At 49.8% G+C, this 19,819-nt stretch overlaps 1 protein-coding gene across 2 annotated transcripts in view; it reads right to left on the reverse strand.

Moving 5' to 3' along the window:
- Positions 1–19,819, reverse strand: part of phf1 (PHD finger protein 1) — a 65,603-nt gene that overhangs the window by 12,729 nt on the left and 33,055 nt on the right. Inside the window, exons 9-12 of one of the 2 annotated variants that reach the window (XM_072475466.1) lie at positions 17,938–18,006; positions 3,773–3,896; positions 2,311–2,378; positions 1,245–1,388 (exon numbers count right to left, since the gene is read on the reverse strand). In XM_072475466.1, coding sequence (XP_072331567.1) covers positions 1,245–1,388; positions 2,311–2,378; positions 3,773–3,896; positions 17,938–18,006 — 405 coding nt within the window. The remainder of the gene's footprint in view (positions 1–1,244; positions 1,389–2,310; positions 2,379–3,772; positions 3,897–17,937; positions 18,007–19,819) is intronic. The other variant, XM_072475467.1, reaches the window with a different exon arrangement.

Consider the following 19,819-nt stretch of genomic DNA (forward strand, 5'->3'; position numbering starts at 1 on the left):
TGGGCAAGGAATAAAGTCAGGCACAACTAAAGGGTGACAGAATCAAACTGGGTAGAGGGAGATCATGAGTCAGCCACGATCTCACTAAATAGCAGAATTGATAGTGTTGGTTGACACAGCCGTATCAACATTCACAACCGTCTAAAGCCATCAATCAGTGTGTAACCGGGAACAGAGGGTTTCTCCACAGGATGCATGGCAGCGGCACGCGGTAGCAGCGGCACGCAGTAACAGCGGCACGCGGTAGCAGCGGCACGCAGTAACAGCGGCACGCAGTAACAGCGGCACGCAGTAACAGCGGCACGCGGTAACAGCGGCACGCAGTAACAGCGGCACGCGGTAGCAGCGGCACGCGGTAACAGCGGCACGCGATAGCAGCGGCACGCGGTAACAGCGGCACGCGGTAGCAGCGGCACGCGGTAGCAGCGGCACGCGGTAGCAGCGGCACGTAGTAACAGCGGCACGCGGTAGCAGCGGCACGCGGTAGCAGCAGCACGCGGTAGCAGCGGCACGCGGTAACAGCGGCACGCGGTAACAGCGGCACGCGGTAACAGCGGCACGCGGTAGCAGCGGCACGTAGTAACAGCGGCACGCGGTAGCAGCGGCACGCGGTAACAGCGGCACGCGGTAGCAGCGGCACGCGGTAACAGCGGCACGCGGTAGCAGCGGCACGCGGTAGCAGCGGCACGCGGTAACAGCGGCACGCGGTAGCAGCGGCACGCGGTAGCAGCGGCACGCGGTAGCAGCGGCACGTGGTAGCAGCGGCACGCGGTAACAGCGGCACGCGGTAGCAGCGGCACGCAGCACAGCGGCACGCAGCACAGCGGCACGCGGTAGCAGTGGCACGCGGTAGCAGCGGCACGCGGTAGCAGCGGCACGCGATAACAGCGGCACGCAGTACAGCGGCACGCGGTAACAGCGGCACGCGGTAACAGCGGCACGCAGTACAGCGGCACGCGGTAACAGCGGCACGCGGTAACAGCGGCTCGCGGTAGCAGCGGCACGCGGTAACAGCGGCATGCGGTAACAGCGGCACGCGGTAACAGCGGCACGCGGTAACAGCGGCACGTGGTAACAGCGGCACGCGGTAACAGCGGCACGCGGTAACAGTGCACATACCGGCCAAGTGGGTATATCACGTTGGTGCAAACACGCCTGCCATACCTGGTGAGGGAAACCCACATCGGCAATGCCGCGCGTCCGCGTCATGTTAGGCTCCCTCCCTGGCCCTGGTCTCTACCAACCTGTTGGGGGTAGGGCTGGCAGAGGTCGCCATCAGCTGGTTCGCTAACTCGCACAGGGTGGCAACGGGCGGAGGCTGAGGCGGGAGCCTCTCCTGCAGGCCGAAGATGCACTTCTTTTTCTTGATCTCTTTCCCGGACACAAATCTTGCGGGGGGAGCGAAAGAGAGAGAAAGATATTAATAAGAGCGTGAGAAATAAGAGTGAGCATGAGAAAGAGTGAGGGAATGAAGAGAGGAGATCGAGGGAAGAGAGAGGAAGGGGGTGAAAGAGTTGAGGAAAGAGGGGAAAAAAGAGAAAATAGAAAGCGAAAGAAAGAGTAAAAGAAAAAGTAAAGGAGAAATAAATATACACGCCAGCATATGCATCGGCTGTATAGGGTGGGGGGAGTGCAGGGAGCAACCCCGAGATTGCGAGTTCAGATCCCGTAGACGGGTTACGCCAACTGCCCTAAATGGCTTGCTAGGCCAATTCAGGGGGCAGTTGTGGGTCTGGAGTCACATGTAGGCCAGACCAGGTAAGGGTGGTAGATTTCCTTTCCGAGAATGACATCAGTGAACTGGGTGGTTTTTTACAACAGTCAATGGTCATCATTACAGAGAATACGTTTCAAGTCAATTGACTGACTTTTAGCTGCCGTGCTGGGGTTTGAACCCATTTCCCCAGGCTATTAGCCCGGCCCTTGGGGTTACTCGTCCTGAGACATCACTACTCCGCGCACCATCTCCGTGCAAAGGATGAGACAAAGGTGAGGAGGCATTTCCTCCCTCAGAGGGTGGTTAGTGTTTGGAATTCTCTTCCCCCAGAGAGCTGTGGAGGCTTGGGGGGTGGGGGGGTCATTGAATATATCCACAGCTGAGCTACGACAGGTTTCTGATTGTGAAGAGAGTCAAAGGTGGGGTGGGAAGCAGGGGTAGTCAAGGCCGCAATCGGATCAGCCATTATCTTATCAAATGGTGAAGCAAGGCCGGGAATGTGGGCCTTGATTGCATGCTCAGGTTTCTGGAGTACAACTCAAGCCTGCAGCCTTTGTCATGGGGTAAGGGTTAAGAAGGCCTCGTTCTCTTACCTGCTCCTATGACTGTTCAGGGCATTGAGGATCTGCTCATAGCGTTCTGACTTCGAAGCGCTGGACAGCTGCAAATTACAGGAAATTGCAGAGGTCAAATGGGGGCAAAAGCAAAATGGCCTCCTAAATTGTGCTGGTAACATTTACACCGAGGAATCTCAGCCATGACAGAGAGAGAGAGAGAATCACCTGAGAACAACAGTCACCTGATGTCTCATCTTACTGAGTGAACAGTTGAGCCTTAGTGATCAGGAAGGCCTTGGTGTTTGACCCCCGACCTGTGCTGCTTCACGGGCCTTCTGGGCAGGAGAGGCATGACAACAGGACATTGCGTGCCTCAGCTTAGAGAGGGCTGACGAATGTCAGCAACTGGAGTGGGTTTCTTCCTGATCCGATCCACCAACCCTCCCTCCCTCCAACCCTTTGGAAAGTGATATGGTTGTTGTATATACCTTATCCCTACCACCCGGAGGGACCATGCAGCCAACGTGCTAGTCCAGACGCGAAGCATCGGCTGTATAGGGTGGGGGTAGTGCAGTGGTTATGACTCAGCGAGCAACCCCGAGATTGCGAGTTCAGACCCCGTAGCCGAGTTACACCACCGTTATTGAATTCAACACACCAGCTGAATCTCAAGTGGCCTTTGGGGAAGGGAAGCCGGGCCTAGCTTACAAATGTCTGGAAAATCTTGCCCCCTCTCCCTCTCCTTACGTAGCCCTGAATTCCAGACTCTGCCCTCATTCCACATCAATGTGCCCTCTCAAATGAGCCGTGAAACACTGGGGAACAATTTTCACCTGAACCGTAAGGAATCAAGATTTCATAGAATTTACAGTGCAGGAGGCCATTCGGCCCATCGAGTCTACACTGGCTCTTGGAAAGGGCACCCTACCCAAGCCCACACCTGCACCCCATCCCCATAACCCAGTAACCCCACCCAACACTAAGGGCAATTTTGGACACTAAGGGCAATTTAGCATAGCCAATCCACCTAACCTGCACATCTTTGGACTGTGGGAGGAAACCGGAGCACCCGGAGGAAACCCACGCACACACGGGGAGAATGTGCAAACTCCGCACAGTGACCCAAGCCGGGAATTGAACCTGGGACCCTGGAGCTGTGAAGCAATTGCGCTATCCAGTATGCTACCGTGCTGCCCAAAGAGTAGTGATGGTTTCACATTCCATTGGATGTTGACCTTAATAGAGCTGGCATTCTACTCGATCTCACAGAATTCCAGCTAGCAACCCCCCCGGCGCACCAGAGGATAACATTCCTCTTCCCCGCCCCCAATTTCCAGGAGTCAGTCTCCAAGAAAATTGGGGTCAGGAGAAAAGGGAAGAGAGAGGTTCTGAAAATCGGCAAAATGGTTTCACTATGATTTTTATTTCCCACCCCCGACTGCACAGTACTGAGAGGATCGGGAAGGTCAGTCACCTCGGGCTCCTGTCACGCACGTACCTGTCCGAGTAGTAGGTTGTCCCAGTTTTCATTGGCAAATGCCAAGATCTCTCGCTCAAAGTCAAAGTACTTCCTCCTGCAACAGGTGCTGAGGTGGTAGAGGATCAGGTGTGCGATGTCGACCCTGAAAACCACACAAGAGGGCCGGCAGGTTACTTTGCCACTTCCCCAGCAAACCCTCCCACCCCCGTCCACCTCTAATCTATAGGGAACTTGGGTACCAAAGGTAATGGCAATTGTGGGGCTAGTGCAGGAAGGCAGAAGTGAGACAGCAGGTCAACTATGAGCATTTTGAATGACCGAGCAGGATCGAGGGGCCGAATGGCCTCCTCTTGCTCATATTCCTTATGAAACTCGGCGAGCCAAACATCCTGGGGGAATTGGCTGCATATCACTGCAGTGTTCACAAATATCTGGGATTGCGCACAATTCTACTTTGCTTGTTGAGTATCCTAATCTGTTGCTATCCCGTGGTCCTTCTCCGTTTGGGAGAGGGATGTACTGTTCCAGGAACCTGTAATATAGGCAGCCTGCGAAGCCTGGTGTCTGCTTGAAGGACAGAATGCCTCAAAGATCCCAGCCAAATAAGGAGGGGAATGGGTGCATATTAATGTAGTGTCTGGGAACATGCTCCCTTCCCTCCTGTACTGCTACCAGCAGTGGAGGGATTGGATAAAGGGGCTGTTAGTAGCTCATTGGGACCTGACACAGTGCCAGAGGCACAGGTATCTTGTTGTCCTGTGTCCTGGCTTTGGTCGAATGGCTGGCTTCTTTACCCAGCATCCTTGGCAGCAGAGAAACCCCTCTATCCCCGTGACAGAGTTGTGCGAGCATTCAATCCCAAAGATAGAGCACTTTCTCTGCCATTGTGGATGCTGGGTAAAGAGCTCCCCCATTGCACCCAAAGCCATTTCTTCTGTCCTGCGTATTCTGTGTTCTGACTCACAGAAGGACTCATTGTCCGTCACTCTCAAGGTGAAGCATTTTTTTTGACGGGTACAATCAGAGCTATTTGGGACGGGATGTAAGTGTCCGAGACTTGCCGTTATTTGTTGGTGCTAGATAGAAACTTTGAATCCCTACAGTGCAGAGGAGGTCATTTGTCCCATCGAGTCTGCACCGACCCTCCGAAAGAGCAGTCTGCCCGAGACCCACTCCCTGCACCCAAGAAGCAATTGAGCACAGCCAATCCACTTAACCTGCACATTTTTGGACACTAAGGGGCAATTTGTACCGTGGCAAATCCAGCGAACCTGCACATCTTTGGTCTGTGAGAGGAAACTGGAGGAAACCCACGCAGACACGGGGAGAGCGTATAAACTCTACACAGACAAGGCTGGATTCGATCTCAGGTACTTGGCGTTGTAGTATTAACCACTGTGCTGCCATTGGGAAGGCCCCATTTTCCTTAGCAGAGAGGTAAATAAGCCAGGGGGTACAAGTTTAAAATGACTGGTGCAAAAACTAGAGGGGAGTTGAGGAGACATGCGTTCACCCAGAGAGCGGTGTGGGCCTTAATCACACTGCCAGAAAGGTTGAACAGAAGAACATAAGAACTAGGAGCAGGAGTAGGCCATCTGGCCCCTCGAGCCTGCTCCGCCATTTAACGAGATCATGGCTGATCTTTGTGGACTTAGCTCCACTCTCCGGCCCGTACACCATATCCCCGAATCCCTTTATTCTTTAGAAAGGTATCTATCTTTTTCTTAAAAACGTTTAAAGAAGGAGCCTCAACTGCTTCACTGGGCAAGGAATTCCAGAGATTCACAACCCTTTGGGTGAAGAAGTTCCTCCTAAACTCGGTCCTAAACCTACTTCCCCTTATTTTGAGGCTATACCCCCTAGTTCTGCTTTCCCCAACCAGTGGAAACAACCTGCACGCATCTATCCTATCTATTCCCTTCATAATTTTATATGTTTCAATAAGATCCCCCCGCATCCTTCTAAACTCCAATGAGTACAGTCCCAGTCTACTCAACCTCTCGTCATAATCTAATCCCCTCAACTCTGGGATCAACCTAGTGAATCTCCTCTGCACTCCCTCCAGTGCCAATATGTCCTTTCTCAGGTAAGGAGACCAAAACAGAACACAATACTCCAGATGTGGCCTCACCAACACCTTATACAATTGCAGCATAACCTCCCTAGTCTTGAACTCCATCCCTCTAGCAATGAAAGACAAGATTAGCCTTCTTAATCACCTGTTGCACCTGCACACCAACTTTTTGCGACTCGTGCACCAGCACACCCAGGTCCCTCTGCACAGAAGCATGTTTTTACATCTTACCGTTTAAATAATAATCCATTCTGTTGTTATTCCTCCCAAAATGGATAGCCTCACACTTGGCACCATGTCAAAAGCTTTCTGGAAATCCAGATATACCACATCCATTGGCTCCCCGTTATCTACTGCACTGGTAACGTCCTCAAAAAATTCTACCAAATTAGTCAGGCACGACCTACCCTTTATGAACCCATGCTGCGTCTGCCCAATGGGACAATTTCCCTCCAGGTGCCCCGCTATTTCCTCCTTAATGATTCCAGCATTTTCCCTACAACCGAAGTGAAGCTTACCGGTCTATAATTACCCGCTTTCTGCCGACCTCCTTTTTAAACAGTGGTGTCACGTTTGCTACTTTCCAATCCTCTGGGACCACCCCAGAGTTTAGTGAATTTTGATAAATTATCACTAGTGCATTTACAATTTCCCTAGCCATCTCTTTTAACACTCTGGGATGTATCCCATCAGGGCCAGGAGACTTGTCTACCTTTAGCCCCATTAGCTTGCCCAATACTGCCTCCTTAGTGATTACAATCATCTCAAGGTCCTCACCTATCATATCTTTATTTCCATCAGTCACTGGCATGTTATTTGTGTCTTCCACTGTGAAGACTGACTCAAAAAACCTGTTCAGCTCCTCAGCCATTTCCCCGTCTTCTATTATTAAATCTCCCTTCTCATCTTCCAAAGGACCAATATTTACCTTAGCCACTCTTTTTTGTTTTATATATTTGAAAAAAGCTTTTACTATCTGCTTTTATGTTCTGAGCCAGTTTACTTTCATAGTCTACCTTACTCTTCTTTATAGCTTTTTTAGTAGCTTTCTGTTGTCCCCTAAAGACTTCCCAGTCCTCTAGTCTCCCACTAATTTTTGCCACTTTGTATGTTTTTCCTTCAATTTGATACTCTCCCTCACCTCCTTAGATATCCACGGTCGGTTTTTCCCCTTTCTACCGTCTTTCTTTTTTGTCGGTCTGAACCTTTTCTGAACACTGTGAAAGATCGCTCGGAAGGTTCTCCACTGTTCCTCAACTGCTTCACCATGAAGTCTTTGCTCCCAGTCTACCTTAGCTAGTTCTTCTCTCATCCCATTGTAATCGCCTTTGTTTAACAACAAAACACTAGTGTTTGATTTTACCTTGTCATCCTCCAACTGTATTTTAAATTCCACCATATTGTGGTCGCTCCTTCCAAGAGGATCCTGAACTATGAGATCATTAATCAATCCTGCCTCATTACACAGGACCAGATCTAGGACCACTTGTTCCCTTGTAGGTTCCATTACATACTGTTCCAGGAAATTATCCCGGACACATTCTATAAACTCCTCCTCAAGGCTGCCTTTACCAATCTGGTTAAACCAATCGACATACAGATTAAAATCTCCCATGATAACCGCTGTACCATTTCTACATGCATCCGTTATTTCTTTGCTTATTGCCTGCCCTACCATCCTGTTACTATTTGGTGGCCTATAGACTACTCCCATCAGTGACCTTTTCGCCTTACTATTCCTGATTTCCACCCAAATTGATTCAACCTTGTCCTCCATAGCACCAATATCATCCCTTACTATTGCCCGGATGCCATCCTTAAACAACAAAGCTACACCACCGCCCTTACTGTCCATTCTATCCTTTCGTATAGTTTGATACGCTTGGATATTTAACTCCCAGTCGTGACCATCTTTTAACCATGTTTCAGTAATGGCCACTAAATCATAGGCATTCACGATGATTTGCGCCATCAACTCATTCACCTTATTCCGTATACTACGAGCATTCAGGTAAAGTACACTTATGCTGTTTTTTATGTCTTTGTTATGAATCCTAACACCTTGATCAGTAACTTTTCGCAATTTATTTTTCCTCTTGCCCTTTCTCCTAATTTTCCTTGTCTTTGAACCCATATCTCTACATAATAACCTGTCACGTAACCTGCTGCCTTGCTCTCCATTAACCATTATACTGTCCATAGCTTTACCCTTCCCTTCCCCCCAACTTGCTAGTTTAAAGTCCTTGTGACCAATCTATTTATCCTATTTGCTAGAACACTGGTCCCAGAATGGTTCAGGTGAAGACCGTCCCAACGGTACAGGTCCCTCCTGCCCCAGTACTGATGCCAATGCCCCATGAAATGGAATCCCTCTTTCCCGCACCACTCCTTTAGCCACGTGTTAACTTCCCTAATTTTCTCAACCCTATGCCAATTGGCACGTGGCTCGGGTAGTAATCCAGAGATTATAACCTTGGAGGACCTGTTCTTTAATTTAGTCCCTAGTGTTTGATAATCCCCAAACAGGTCCTCTTTCCTAGTCTTACCTATGTTGTTAGTCTCAATGTGGACCACAACAACTGGATCCTCCCCCTCCCTCTCCAAAATCCTTTCAAGCCGATCAGAGATGTCCATCATCCTGGCACCGGGCAGGCAACATACAATGCGGGACTCACGATCTGGCTTACAAAGGATGCCATCAATCCCCCTAATTATAGAATCCCCTACAACTACCACTTGTCTTTTTGCTCCCCCCTCTTGAATGGCTTCCTGTACCACGTTGCAGTGGTCAGTCAACGCATCCTCCCTACAGCCCACTTCCTCATCCACACAGGGAGCAAGTACCTCATACCTGTTGGACAAGGTCAAGGGCTGAGGCTCCTCAACTCCTAAACTCAGGATCCCCCTACCTGCCTCCCTTGCAGTCACACCACTCTGTCCCTGACCACTGTCCGAATTAACAGAATTTATTCTACCGGGTGTGACTGCTTCCTGAAACAAAGAGTCCAGGTAATTTTCCCCGTCCCTGATGTGCCTCAGTGTGTGCAGCTCGGTCTCCAGCTCATCAATTCTGAGCTGAAGTTCCTCGAGCAGCCAACACTTGCTGCAGATGTGGTCACTGACGGTCTCAATGGGATCCACCAGTCCCATCATCATACAGCAACAGCACATCACCTGTCCAGCCATATTCAACTAGTTAATTAATGTAAATAATTTTTAAAATTTTTTTTATTTTTTTAAAAATAGAACCTCAAGGATAAACCCGAACACCAACAAAAACACAGCCCTCTCTCGCCACTCACCCGAACTCAGTCACTCACCTAAAGTCAGATGCACTCTGTTCCAATCAGCACTCAGTCACTCACCTAAACTCAGATGCACTCTGTTCCAATCAGCACTCAGTCACTCACCTAAACTCAGATGCACTCTGTTCCAATCAGCACTCCGTGTCTAAAGGCACTCCTGCCACAACTTTTGTACCCTGCCTGATTTCCAATGAGCCAATAGGCCCGCTCCAGGAAGTGAAGTCTCCAACTGCCACTCGACCTGTAAACTAAGCTGCTGGAGGCATAAACCCACATCCTGCTAAAATAAAATATTTGGATGTGACCGATAGAACTGTATACCGAGACTGGGATTACGGCTGTATTGATGGCCTCCATTTGTGCCATACAATTACTACGTTTATACGGATTTCAGTGCACTGGGATAGCCACAAAAGGTTTGTCTGAGGGGCAGCACGGTGGCGCAGTGGTAGCACTGCAGTCTCACGGCGCTGAGATCCCAGGTTCGATCCCGGCTCTGGGTCATTGTCCGTGTGGAGTTTGCACATTCTCCCCGTGTTTGCGTGGGTTTCGCCCCTACAACCCAAAGATGTGCAGGGAAGTGGATAGGCCACGCTAAATTGCCCCTTCATTGGAAAAAATGAATTGGGTACTGTAAATTTATAAAAAGGAAAAAAAAACAAAGGTTTGTCTGGATACGTTAGGGAGGAACATTCAGCACAGACCACTGGTCAATAAGGTTATTTTCTCCATGTTCCGCTGGTCATTTTGCATAGATGCTCTCATACTAATAACGTTCAGATTGTAACCCATTTAGCGCTGTAACTCTTCGGCTGCTGTGTCACCGAAGCCAGTTAGTCAAATGTTTTTTTCCTCCCGCCCCACCAACCCACCCAAACACTCCCATGTTCCCCCTCATTTGCTGGCCCTTAGGCAGAAGGCTGCTAATATTCCTGACAGCACAGCTGTTTTTTTAAAGAAGGTACCACGGGTGTTCCAGAGTATTCCAGGGGCAGTTCCATGGCCAGTTAGCTGACCTCGGGGTGGATTCGAGGGAAAATCCGGTCCCCTCCCAGTTTTTTTTTTTAATAAATATTTTATTGAAAATTTTTGGTCAACCAACACAGTACATTGTGCATCCTTTACACAATATTATAACAACACAAATAACAATGACCTATTTTATAAACAAAAAATGAATAAATAATAAATAACAAAAATGAAAACTAACCCTAATTGGCAACTGCCTTATCACAAGTAACACTCTCCAAAAATATAATTTAACAGTCCAATATATAATTATCTGTCGCAACGACCTATACATATTATACAGTATATATTAACAACCCTGAGAGTCCTACTGGTTCCTCCACCCCCCCCCCCCCCCCCCCACCCTCCCGATCCTGGGCTGCTGCTGCTGCCTTCTTTTTTCCATTCCATCTATCTTTCTGCGAGGTATTCGACGAACGGTTGCCACCGCCTGGTGAACCCTTGAGCCGACCCCCTTAGAACGAACTTAATCCGCTCTAGCTTTATAAACCCTGCCATGTCATTTATCCAGGTCTCCACCCCCGGGGGCTTGGCTTCTTTCCACATTAGCAATATCCTGCCGGGCTACTAGGGACGCAAAGGCCAAAACATCGGCCTCTCTCGCCTCCTGCACTCCCGGCTCTTGTGCAACCCCAAATATAGCCAACCCCCAGCTTGGTTCGACCCGGACCCCCACTACTTTTGAAAGCACCTTTGTCACCCCCATCCAAAACCCCTGTAGTGCCGGGCATGACCAAAACATATGGGTATGATTCGCTGGGCTTCTCGAGCACCTCGCACACCTATCCTCCACCCCAAAAAATTTACTGAGCCGTGCTCCAGTCATATGTGCCCTGTGTAATACCTTAAACTGAATCAGGCTTAGCCTGGCACACGAGGACGACGAGTTTACCCTGCTTAGGGCATCTGCCCACAGCCCCTCCTCGATCTCCTCCCCCAGCTCTTCTTCCCATTTCCCTTTTAGTTCATCTACTATAGTCTCCCCTTCGTCCCTCATTTCCCTATATATATCTGACACCTTACCATCCCCCACCCATGTCTTTGAGATCACTCTGTCCTGCACCTCTTGTGTCGGGAGCTGCGGGAATTCCCTCACCTGTTGCCTCGCAAAAGCCCTCAGTTGCATATACCTGAATGCATTCCCTTGGGGCAACCCATATTTCTCGGTCAGCGCTCCCAGACTTGCGAACTTCCCATCCACAAACAGATCTTTCAGTTGCGTTATTCCTGCTCTTTGCCACATTCCATATCCCCCATCCATTCCCCCCGGGGCAAACCTATGGTTGTTTCTTATCGGGGACCCCCCAAGGCTCCAGTCTTTCCCCTATGCCGTCTCCACTGTCCCCAAATCTTCAGTGTAGCCACCACCACCGGGCTTGTGGTGTAGTTCCTCGGTGAGAACGGCAATGGGGCTGTCACCATAGCCTGTAGGCTAGTCCCCCTACAGGACGCCCTCTCTAATCTCTTCCACGCCGCTCCCTCCTCCTCTCCCATCCACTTACTCACCATTGAAATATTAGCGGCCCAATAATACTCACTTAGGCTCGGTAGTGCCAGCCCCCCCCCCTATCCCTGCCACGCTGTAGGAATCCCTTCCTCACTCTCGGGGTCTTCCCGGCCCACACAAAACCCATGATGCTCTTTTCAATCCTTTTTAAAAAAGCCTTCGTGATCACCACCGGGAGGCACTGAAACACAAAGTGGAATCTCGGGAGGACCACCATCTTAACCGCCTGCACCCTCCCTGCCAGTGACAGGGATACCATATCCCATCTCTTGAAATCCTCCTCCATTTGTTCCACCAACCGCGTTAAATTTAACCTATGCAATGTGCCCCAATTCTTGGCTATCTGGATCCCCAGGTAACGAAAGTCCCTTGTTACCTTCCTCAACGGTAGGTCCTCTATTTCTCTACTCTGCTCCCCTGGATGCACCACAAACAATTCACTTTTCCCCATGTTCAATTTATACCCTGAAAAATCCCCAAACTCCCCAAGTATCCGCATTATTTCTGGCATCCCCTCCGCCGGGTCTGCCACGTATAGTAGCAAATCGTCCGCATACAAAGATACCCGGTGTTCTTCTCCTCCTCTAAGTACTCCCCTCCACTTCTTGGAACCCCTCAACGCTATCGCCAGGGGCTCAATCGCCAGTGCAAACAATAATGGGGACAGAGGGCATCCCTGCCTTGTCCCTCTATGGAGCCGAAAATATGCAGATCCCCGTCCATTCGTGACCACGCTCGCCATCGGGGCCCTATACAACAGCTGCACCCATCTAACATACCCCTCTCCAAAACCAAATCTCCTCAACATCTCCCACAAATAATCCCACTCCACCCTATCAAATGCTTTCTCGGCATCCATCGCCACTACTATCTCCGTTTCCCCCTCTGGTGGGGCCATCATCATTACCCCTAACAGCCTCCGTATATTCGTGTTCAGCTGTCTCCTCTTCACAAACCCAGTTTGGTCCTCGTGGACCACCCCCGGGACACATTCCTCTATTCTCATTGCCATTACCTTGGCCAGGATCTTGGCATCTACATTTAGGAGGGAAATAGGTCCATAGGATCCGCATTGTAGCGGGTCCTTTTCCTTCTTTAAGAGAAGCGATATCGTTGCTTCAGACATAGTTGGGGGCAGTTGTCCCCTTTCCTTTGCCTCATTAAAGGTCCTCGTCAATACCGGGGCGATCAAGTCCACATATTTTCTATAGAATTCGACTGGGAATCCATCCGGTCCCGGGGCCTTTCCCGTCTGCATGCTCCTAATTCCTTTCACCACTTCTTCTACCTCGATCTGTGCTCCCAGTCCCACCCTTTCCTGCTCTTCCACCTTGGGAAATTCCAGCCGATCCAAGAAGCCCATCATTCTCTCCCTCCCATCCGGGGGTTGAGCTTCATATAATTTTTTATAAAATGTCTTGAACACTCCATTCACTCTCTCCGCTCCCCGCTCCATCTCTCCTTCCTCATCCCTCACTCCCCCTATTTCCCTCGCTGCTCCCCTTTTCCTCAATTGGTGTGCCAGCAACCTGCTCGCCTTCTCCCCATATTCGTACTGTACACCCTGTGCCTTCCTCCATTGTGCCTCTGCAGTGCCCGTAGTCAGCAAGTCAAATTCTACATGTAGCCTTTGCCTTTCCCTGTACAGTCCCTCCTCCGGTGCTTCCGCATATTGTCTGTCCACCCTCAAAAGTTCTTGCAGCAACCGCTCCTGTTCCTTACTCTCCTGCTTCCCTTTATGTGCCCTTATTGATATCAGCTCCCCTCTAACCACCGCCTTCAACGCCTCCCAGACCACTCCCACCTGGACCTCCCCATTATCATTGAGTTCCAAGTACTTTTCAATGCACCCCCTCACCCTTAGACACACCCCCTCATCTGCCATTAGTCCCATGTCCATTCTCCAGGGTGGGCGCCCTCCTGTTTCCTCCCCTATCTCCAAGTCTACCCAGTGTGGAGCGTGATCCGAAATGGCTATAGCCGTATACTCCGTTCCCCTCACCTTCGGGATCAACGCCCTTCCCAGCACAAAAAAGTCTATTCGCGAGTAGACTTTATGGACATAGGAGAAAAACGAGAACTCCTTACTCCTAGGTCTGCTAAATCTCCACGGGTCTACACCTCCCATCTGCTCCATAAAATCTTTAAGTACCTTGGCTGCTGCCGGCCTCCTTCCAGTCCTGGACTTCGACCTATCCAGCCCTGGTTACAACACCGTATTAAAATCTCCCCCCATTATCAGCTTTCCCATCTCTAGGTCCGGAATGCGTCCTAGCATCCGCCTCATAAAATTGGCATCATCCCAGTTCGGGGCATGTACGTTTACCAAAACCACCGTCTCCCCCTGTAGTTTGCCACTCACCATCACGTATCTGCCCCCGTTATCCGCCACTATAGTCTTTGCCTCGAACATTACCCGCTTCCCCACTAATATAGCCACCCCCCTGTTTTTCGCATCTAGCCCCGAATGGAACACCTGCCCCACCCATCCTTTGCGTAGCCTAACCTGGTCTATCAGTTTCAGGTGCGTTTCCTGTAACATAACCACATCTGCCTTAAGTTTCTTAAGGTGTGCGAGTACCCGTGCCCTCTTTATCGGCCCGTTCAGCCCTCTCACGTTCCACGTGATCAGCCGGGTTGGGGGGCTTCCTACCTCCCCCCCTTGTCGATTAGCCATCCCCTTTTTCCAGCTCCTCACCCGGTTCCCACGCAGCTGTATCTCCCCCAGGCGGTGCCCCCCCGCCCATCCCCTCCCATACCAGCTCCCCCCTCTCCCCAGCAGCAGCAACCCAGTAATTCCCCCCTCCCACCCCCCCCCCCCCCGCTAGATCCCCCGCTAGCGTAATTACTCCCCCATGTTGCTCCCAGAAGTCAGCAAACTCTGGCCGACCTCGGCTTCCCCCCGTGACCTCGGCTCGCACCGTGCGACGCCCCCTCCTTCCTGCTTCTCTATTCCCGCCATGATTATCATAGCGCGGGAACCAAGCCCGCGCGCGCTTCTCCCTTGGCCCCGCCCCCAATGGCCAACGCCCCATCTCCTCCACCTCCCCTCCTCCCCCCATCACCACCTGTGGAAGAGAGAAAAGTTACCACATCGCAGGATTAGTACATGAAACTCCTCTTTCCCCCCTTTTTAACCCCCCTCTTCGCCCCACCACTTTGTTCAAACGTTCTTTTTAATAACCCGCTCATTCCAGTTTTTCTTCCACAATAAAAGTCCACGCTTCATCCGCCGTCTCAAAGTAGTGGTGCCTCCCTCGATATGTGACCCACAGTCTTGCCGGTTGCAGCATTCCAAATTTTATCTTCTTTTTATGAAGCACCGCCTTGGCCCGATTAAAGCTCGCCCTCCTTCTCGCCACCTCCGCACTCCAGCCTTGATAAACGCAGATCACCGCGTTCTCCCATTTACTGCTCCGAGTTTTCTTTGCCCATCTAAGGACCATTTCTCTATCCTTAAAACGGAGGAATCTCACCACTATGGCTCTGGGAATTTCTCCTGCTCTCGGTCCTCGCGCCATCACTCGGTATGCTCCCTCCACCTCCAACGGACCCGCCGGGGCCTCCACTCCCATTAACGAGTGCAGCATCGTGCTCACATATGCCCCGACGTCCGCTCCCTCCGCACCTTCAGGAAGACCAAGAATCCTCAGGTTGTTCCTCCTTGCGTTGTTCTCCAGTGCCTCCAACCTTTCCACACATCGTTTCTGATGTGCCTCATGCGTCTCCGTCTTCACCACCAGGCCCTGTATGTCGTCCTCATTCTCGGCTGCCTTTGCCTTCACGACCCGAAGCTCCCGCTCCTGGGTCTTTTGTTCCTCCTTTAGCCCTTCGATCGTCTGTAGTATCGGGGCCAACAGCTCTTTCTTCATTTCCTTTTTGAGCTCTTCCACACAGCATTTCAAAAACTCGTGTTGTTCAGGGCCCCATATTAAACTGCCACCTTCCGACGCCATCTTGGTTTTTGCTTGCCTTCCTTGCCGCTGTTCTAAAGGATCCACTGCAATCCGGCCACTTTCTCCTCCTTTTTTCATCCGTATCCAGGGGGGATTCCCTTCTGGTTTACCGCACAGTATTTTTAGCCGTCAAAATTGCCGTTGACGCTCCTATCAAGAGCCCAAAAGTCCGTTTCACCGGGAGCTGCCGAAACGTGCGACTCAGCTGGTCATCGCCGTACCCGGAATTCCCGGTCCCCTCCCAGTTTACGGTCCGTCACCCACTCTTGCCCAAGGAAGTGCGGAACGTCAGGAGAGCGCAGAGGCTAGGGTCGGCTGTGGTGCCTGCCAGAGTCGAGCAGCCCGCAGTCTCTTGCCATCTCATTTTGCGCATCAATAGCATGAAATCACTCCCTCGGCCATGTATCTATGGGGTTGGGGTGGGGGTTTCTGCACCTTCACAAAAGGGAAGAGGGGAAACCGTAACCAATTAAGATCAAGGTGTTGGAAGTGAAGTGGAATGGGCCACTAGGATTCTCAAACCTGCTCCACCATCGAGTTAGGCACACTGAGCTGCTTTACATAGGAACAAGGAAAATGGGAGCAGGAGGAAGCCATTCGGCCCTTCGAGCTTGTCACGGCTGATCCTCCATCACAATGCCATACTCCAGCGCTCACACCATACTCCTCGACACCATTAGAGTCCAGAAATCTAGCTAGTTCCTTCTTAAATATATTCAATGAAGTGGCCTCCACAATTTTCTGTGGTGGAGAATTGCACCGGCTCACCACCACCTGAGTGAAGAGGTTTCTCCTCATCTCAGTCCCACACGGCCTACCCCCCTATCCTGAGACTGTGACCCTCCAGACAGAGGGAGCAACATCTCTGCACCCAGTCGGCCAGAATTTTATATGCTTCAATGAGATTCTCACTCATCCTTCTAAATTCCAGTGGATACGGCGCAGTCGACCCAATCTCTCCTCATAACCGCCCAGTTTTCTCTGAAAGCCTTAATGCACTACGTATACACTCCATGGGAATGTGAAGGCCGAGGGGGTGACCCGATAGGAGGTCTTTAATGAGACGTTAAACAGAGGCCCCATTTGCCTGTTCCGACGGATGTGCAAAATCCCAGGTTACTATTTTTATTGGGGGGGGGGGGGTTCCCCGCTGTCCTGTATCGCCTACGTTCAGCCATCGACATCACAAAAACAGATCACCTGGTCATTATCATCAAAACGTGTTTGTGGGATCTAGCTGTGCGCAAATTAATTGCCCTGTTGCCTACAGCGTAATGGTGGTCACACTTCCAAAACACGGTGAAGTGCTTGGAGACATCCGGTGGTCAGGAAAAGCGCCACCTAAATGCAAATCTGCCTTTTTTTAATTAAAAAAACTTAACAAGGGTTCACAGAGACGGACGCAAGAGGAGCGGTTTTCACTTGCAGACCAGACCAAAGCTAGGCGCCATAAACATATGATGGTCGCCAATAAATTCAATAGGGAATCAGGAAGAACACCCTCACCCAGAGGGTTGTGGAACTCACTACCACAGAGAAGTAGTTAAAATGATTAATACAATAGCAATTGAGGGGAAACCAGAGGAACACGTGGGAGAGAAAGGATGAGAATGATACGTTGGTAGGGCGAGTGTCATAAAGCAGAGGTAGTTTTAAGTGATCTTTGTTTGTATTGTTGGATGTCAGATATAAGGCATGGATTGATGTGAACTTAATTTTGTGCTTTTGTATAAGAAAACTGCAACTCTAGTTAAGATTCATGTTAAACAAAGATGTTTATGTCTGGGGTGTTGTGGTGTGATTTTGAACATGTGTTTGCATTGTGCTCAGAGAGTTTACAACATGAAAGCCCTTGTCCCATCTCCCTTTACACTCCTGGTGAACAAAGAAATGAATCACAAATCTGGCATCAATTGACATTTGCCGAATGTCAAAACCCTGCCGCCCTTTGTCCACAGAAGTGTTTCCTCGCTTCAGTCCTGACAGCTTTGGCTCTTAACCTTTAGTCTATGCCCCAAACCGAGAGTTTCCGACCAATGGAAGTTGCTTCGCCTAATCTAGCCTCTCTATTCCCCTTCATATCTTGAAAATCATAATTAATATCGTTCCTGAACCTTCTAAATTGCAAGAAATACAACCACAGTTCCTTTAATCTCTCTTTGCGACTTAACCCTTGGAATTCATGCATTATTCTGTTAAATCTGCACCGCTCTCCTCCCAAGACCAATCTATTCTTAAGATGCAGTGGTACCAGCGTATAACCAGCTCTTATAAAGAGGCACACAAAATGTAGTTAAGGACACCGTACTTACCATTCTAGGAGTAGTCGCTTCACATACTCTGCGCCACCAGTACAGACACAACACATGAATAAGTAAAACCTAGAAGGTTCAACAGGAGTCCAAATATTAATCAGCAATGGTTTGGGCAGTTAGAAAGCAAATTTTAGGCCCAGACTGCAAAACGTCACATCTACTTACATAATAAGGCAACAACATTGACTTAAAGAGGGCCTGGGATGTGTATCTAACTCGTGACAGTGTAGGAGCTTTACTCTGTATCTAACCTCGTGCTGTACATGTCCTGGGAGTGTTTGATGGGACAGTGTAGAGGGAGCTTTACTCTGTATCTAACCTCGTGCTGTACATGTCCTGGGAGTGTTTGATGGGACAGTGTAGAGGGAGCTTTACTCTATATCTGCCCCCGTGCGGTACCTGTCCTGCGAGTTTTTGATGGGACAGTGTAGAGGGAGCTTTACTCTGTATCTGCCCCCGTGCGGTACCTGTCCTGCGAGTGTTTGATGGGACAGTGTAGAGGGAGGTTTGCTCTGTATCTAACCCCGTGCTGTATCTGTCCGGGGAATGTTTGATGGGGACAGCGTTGAGGGAGCTTTACTCTGTATCTAACCCTGTGCTGTACCTGTCCTGGGAGTGTTTGATGGGACAGTGCAGAGGTGAATTTAAAGATAACCTCAGTAGTCAATGCTGGATCGAGCAAGTAGATGAATCCACATTTTATAGGTTGATGAATCAAAGATAAATCGCTTGTTGGTTTTATTGATATGGTGAGCAGCTGGTCTATGATCCTCCCCCACAGTTAATCAGGTTACGTTTCAAATCGGCTCACATAACCACAGGGCATTGCAAAGCAATTTGGAGCCATTTGAAATATAGTCATGGTTGTAATGTTGGAAGAGTGGCTGCCAGGGAGCACTGCACAGGTCAAGGTGCAGGCTTATGGATCGGGCATTCCATCGGAATGTGCTAATGACCTGATGATGTGTACTTCTTGTTAAATTCGATTGAGGGATATTTTTGGCCAGGACAGATGCTTATTCAAAATCATGCCTTCAGCTGAGAAGGAAGACAGGGCCTCGATTTAACGTTCCATCCAAACGGCGGCACCTTTTATTTGAGAAAACATTATCCATTCTCAGATGTGAGCGTCACTGGCAATGTGACCCCGGGAAGGCAGGTGGTGAACTGCCTTCTTGAGTACGGCAAAGTGTCTTCCCCGGCCATTTCACAGACAGTTAAGAGTCAACACATTGCGGTGGGTCAGGAGTCACATGTAGGCCAGACCGGGTAAGGACGGCAGATTTCCTCCCCTAAAGGGCATTAGTGAACCAGGTGGGTTTTGTGTTTTAATAGCAATCTGGTGGTTTCGCTGCTACAGATACCAGCTGCTTATTCCACATTTATTAAATTCACTGATTTTCGGTGGGATTTGAACTCGTGTCTCATTATTCATTAATTCAATCAAGGCTCTGCAGGACTAGAACCGCAACGTAACCGTTCTCAACCTCCAACAGTGCAGCACACCCCCAGTGCTGCAGTGGGACTACATAGTCAGATGCTCTTAAGAGTCTCTGACTAAGAATAGGGTCTTGAGTGAGGTTGCAGGGTGACGGGTAACCATGGAAACAGACTCCAAACACCCATGTGCTTTGACAAGGAAAGGGGGTCAATGTTCAGATGATATAATTTTTTTCTTCTCAGAACAATGGGGAATAGAGCAAAGCTTGAAGAACATAGATTTTCACCCAGGCACAGGGGATTTACAGGTAATTTGAGGAAAGACTTTTTTTTACCCAGTGAGGCGGGAACCCTCACAACATATATGAAGCAATCAGATGAGCACTTGAAACTCCGTCGCATACATGGCAGCGGACCTAGTGTTGGACAATGGGTTCCG

The sequence above is a fragment of the Scyliorhinus torazame genome, chromosome 14 (assembly GCF_047496885.1).
Source record: "Scyliorhinus torazame isolate Kashiwa2021f chromosome 14, sScyTor2.1, whole genome shotgun sequence".
Lineage (NCBI taxonomy): Eukaryota > Metazoa > Chordata > Chondrichthyes > Carcharhiniformes > Scyliorhinidae > Scyliorhinus > Scyliorhinus torazame.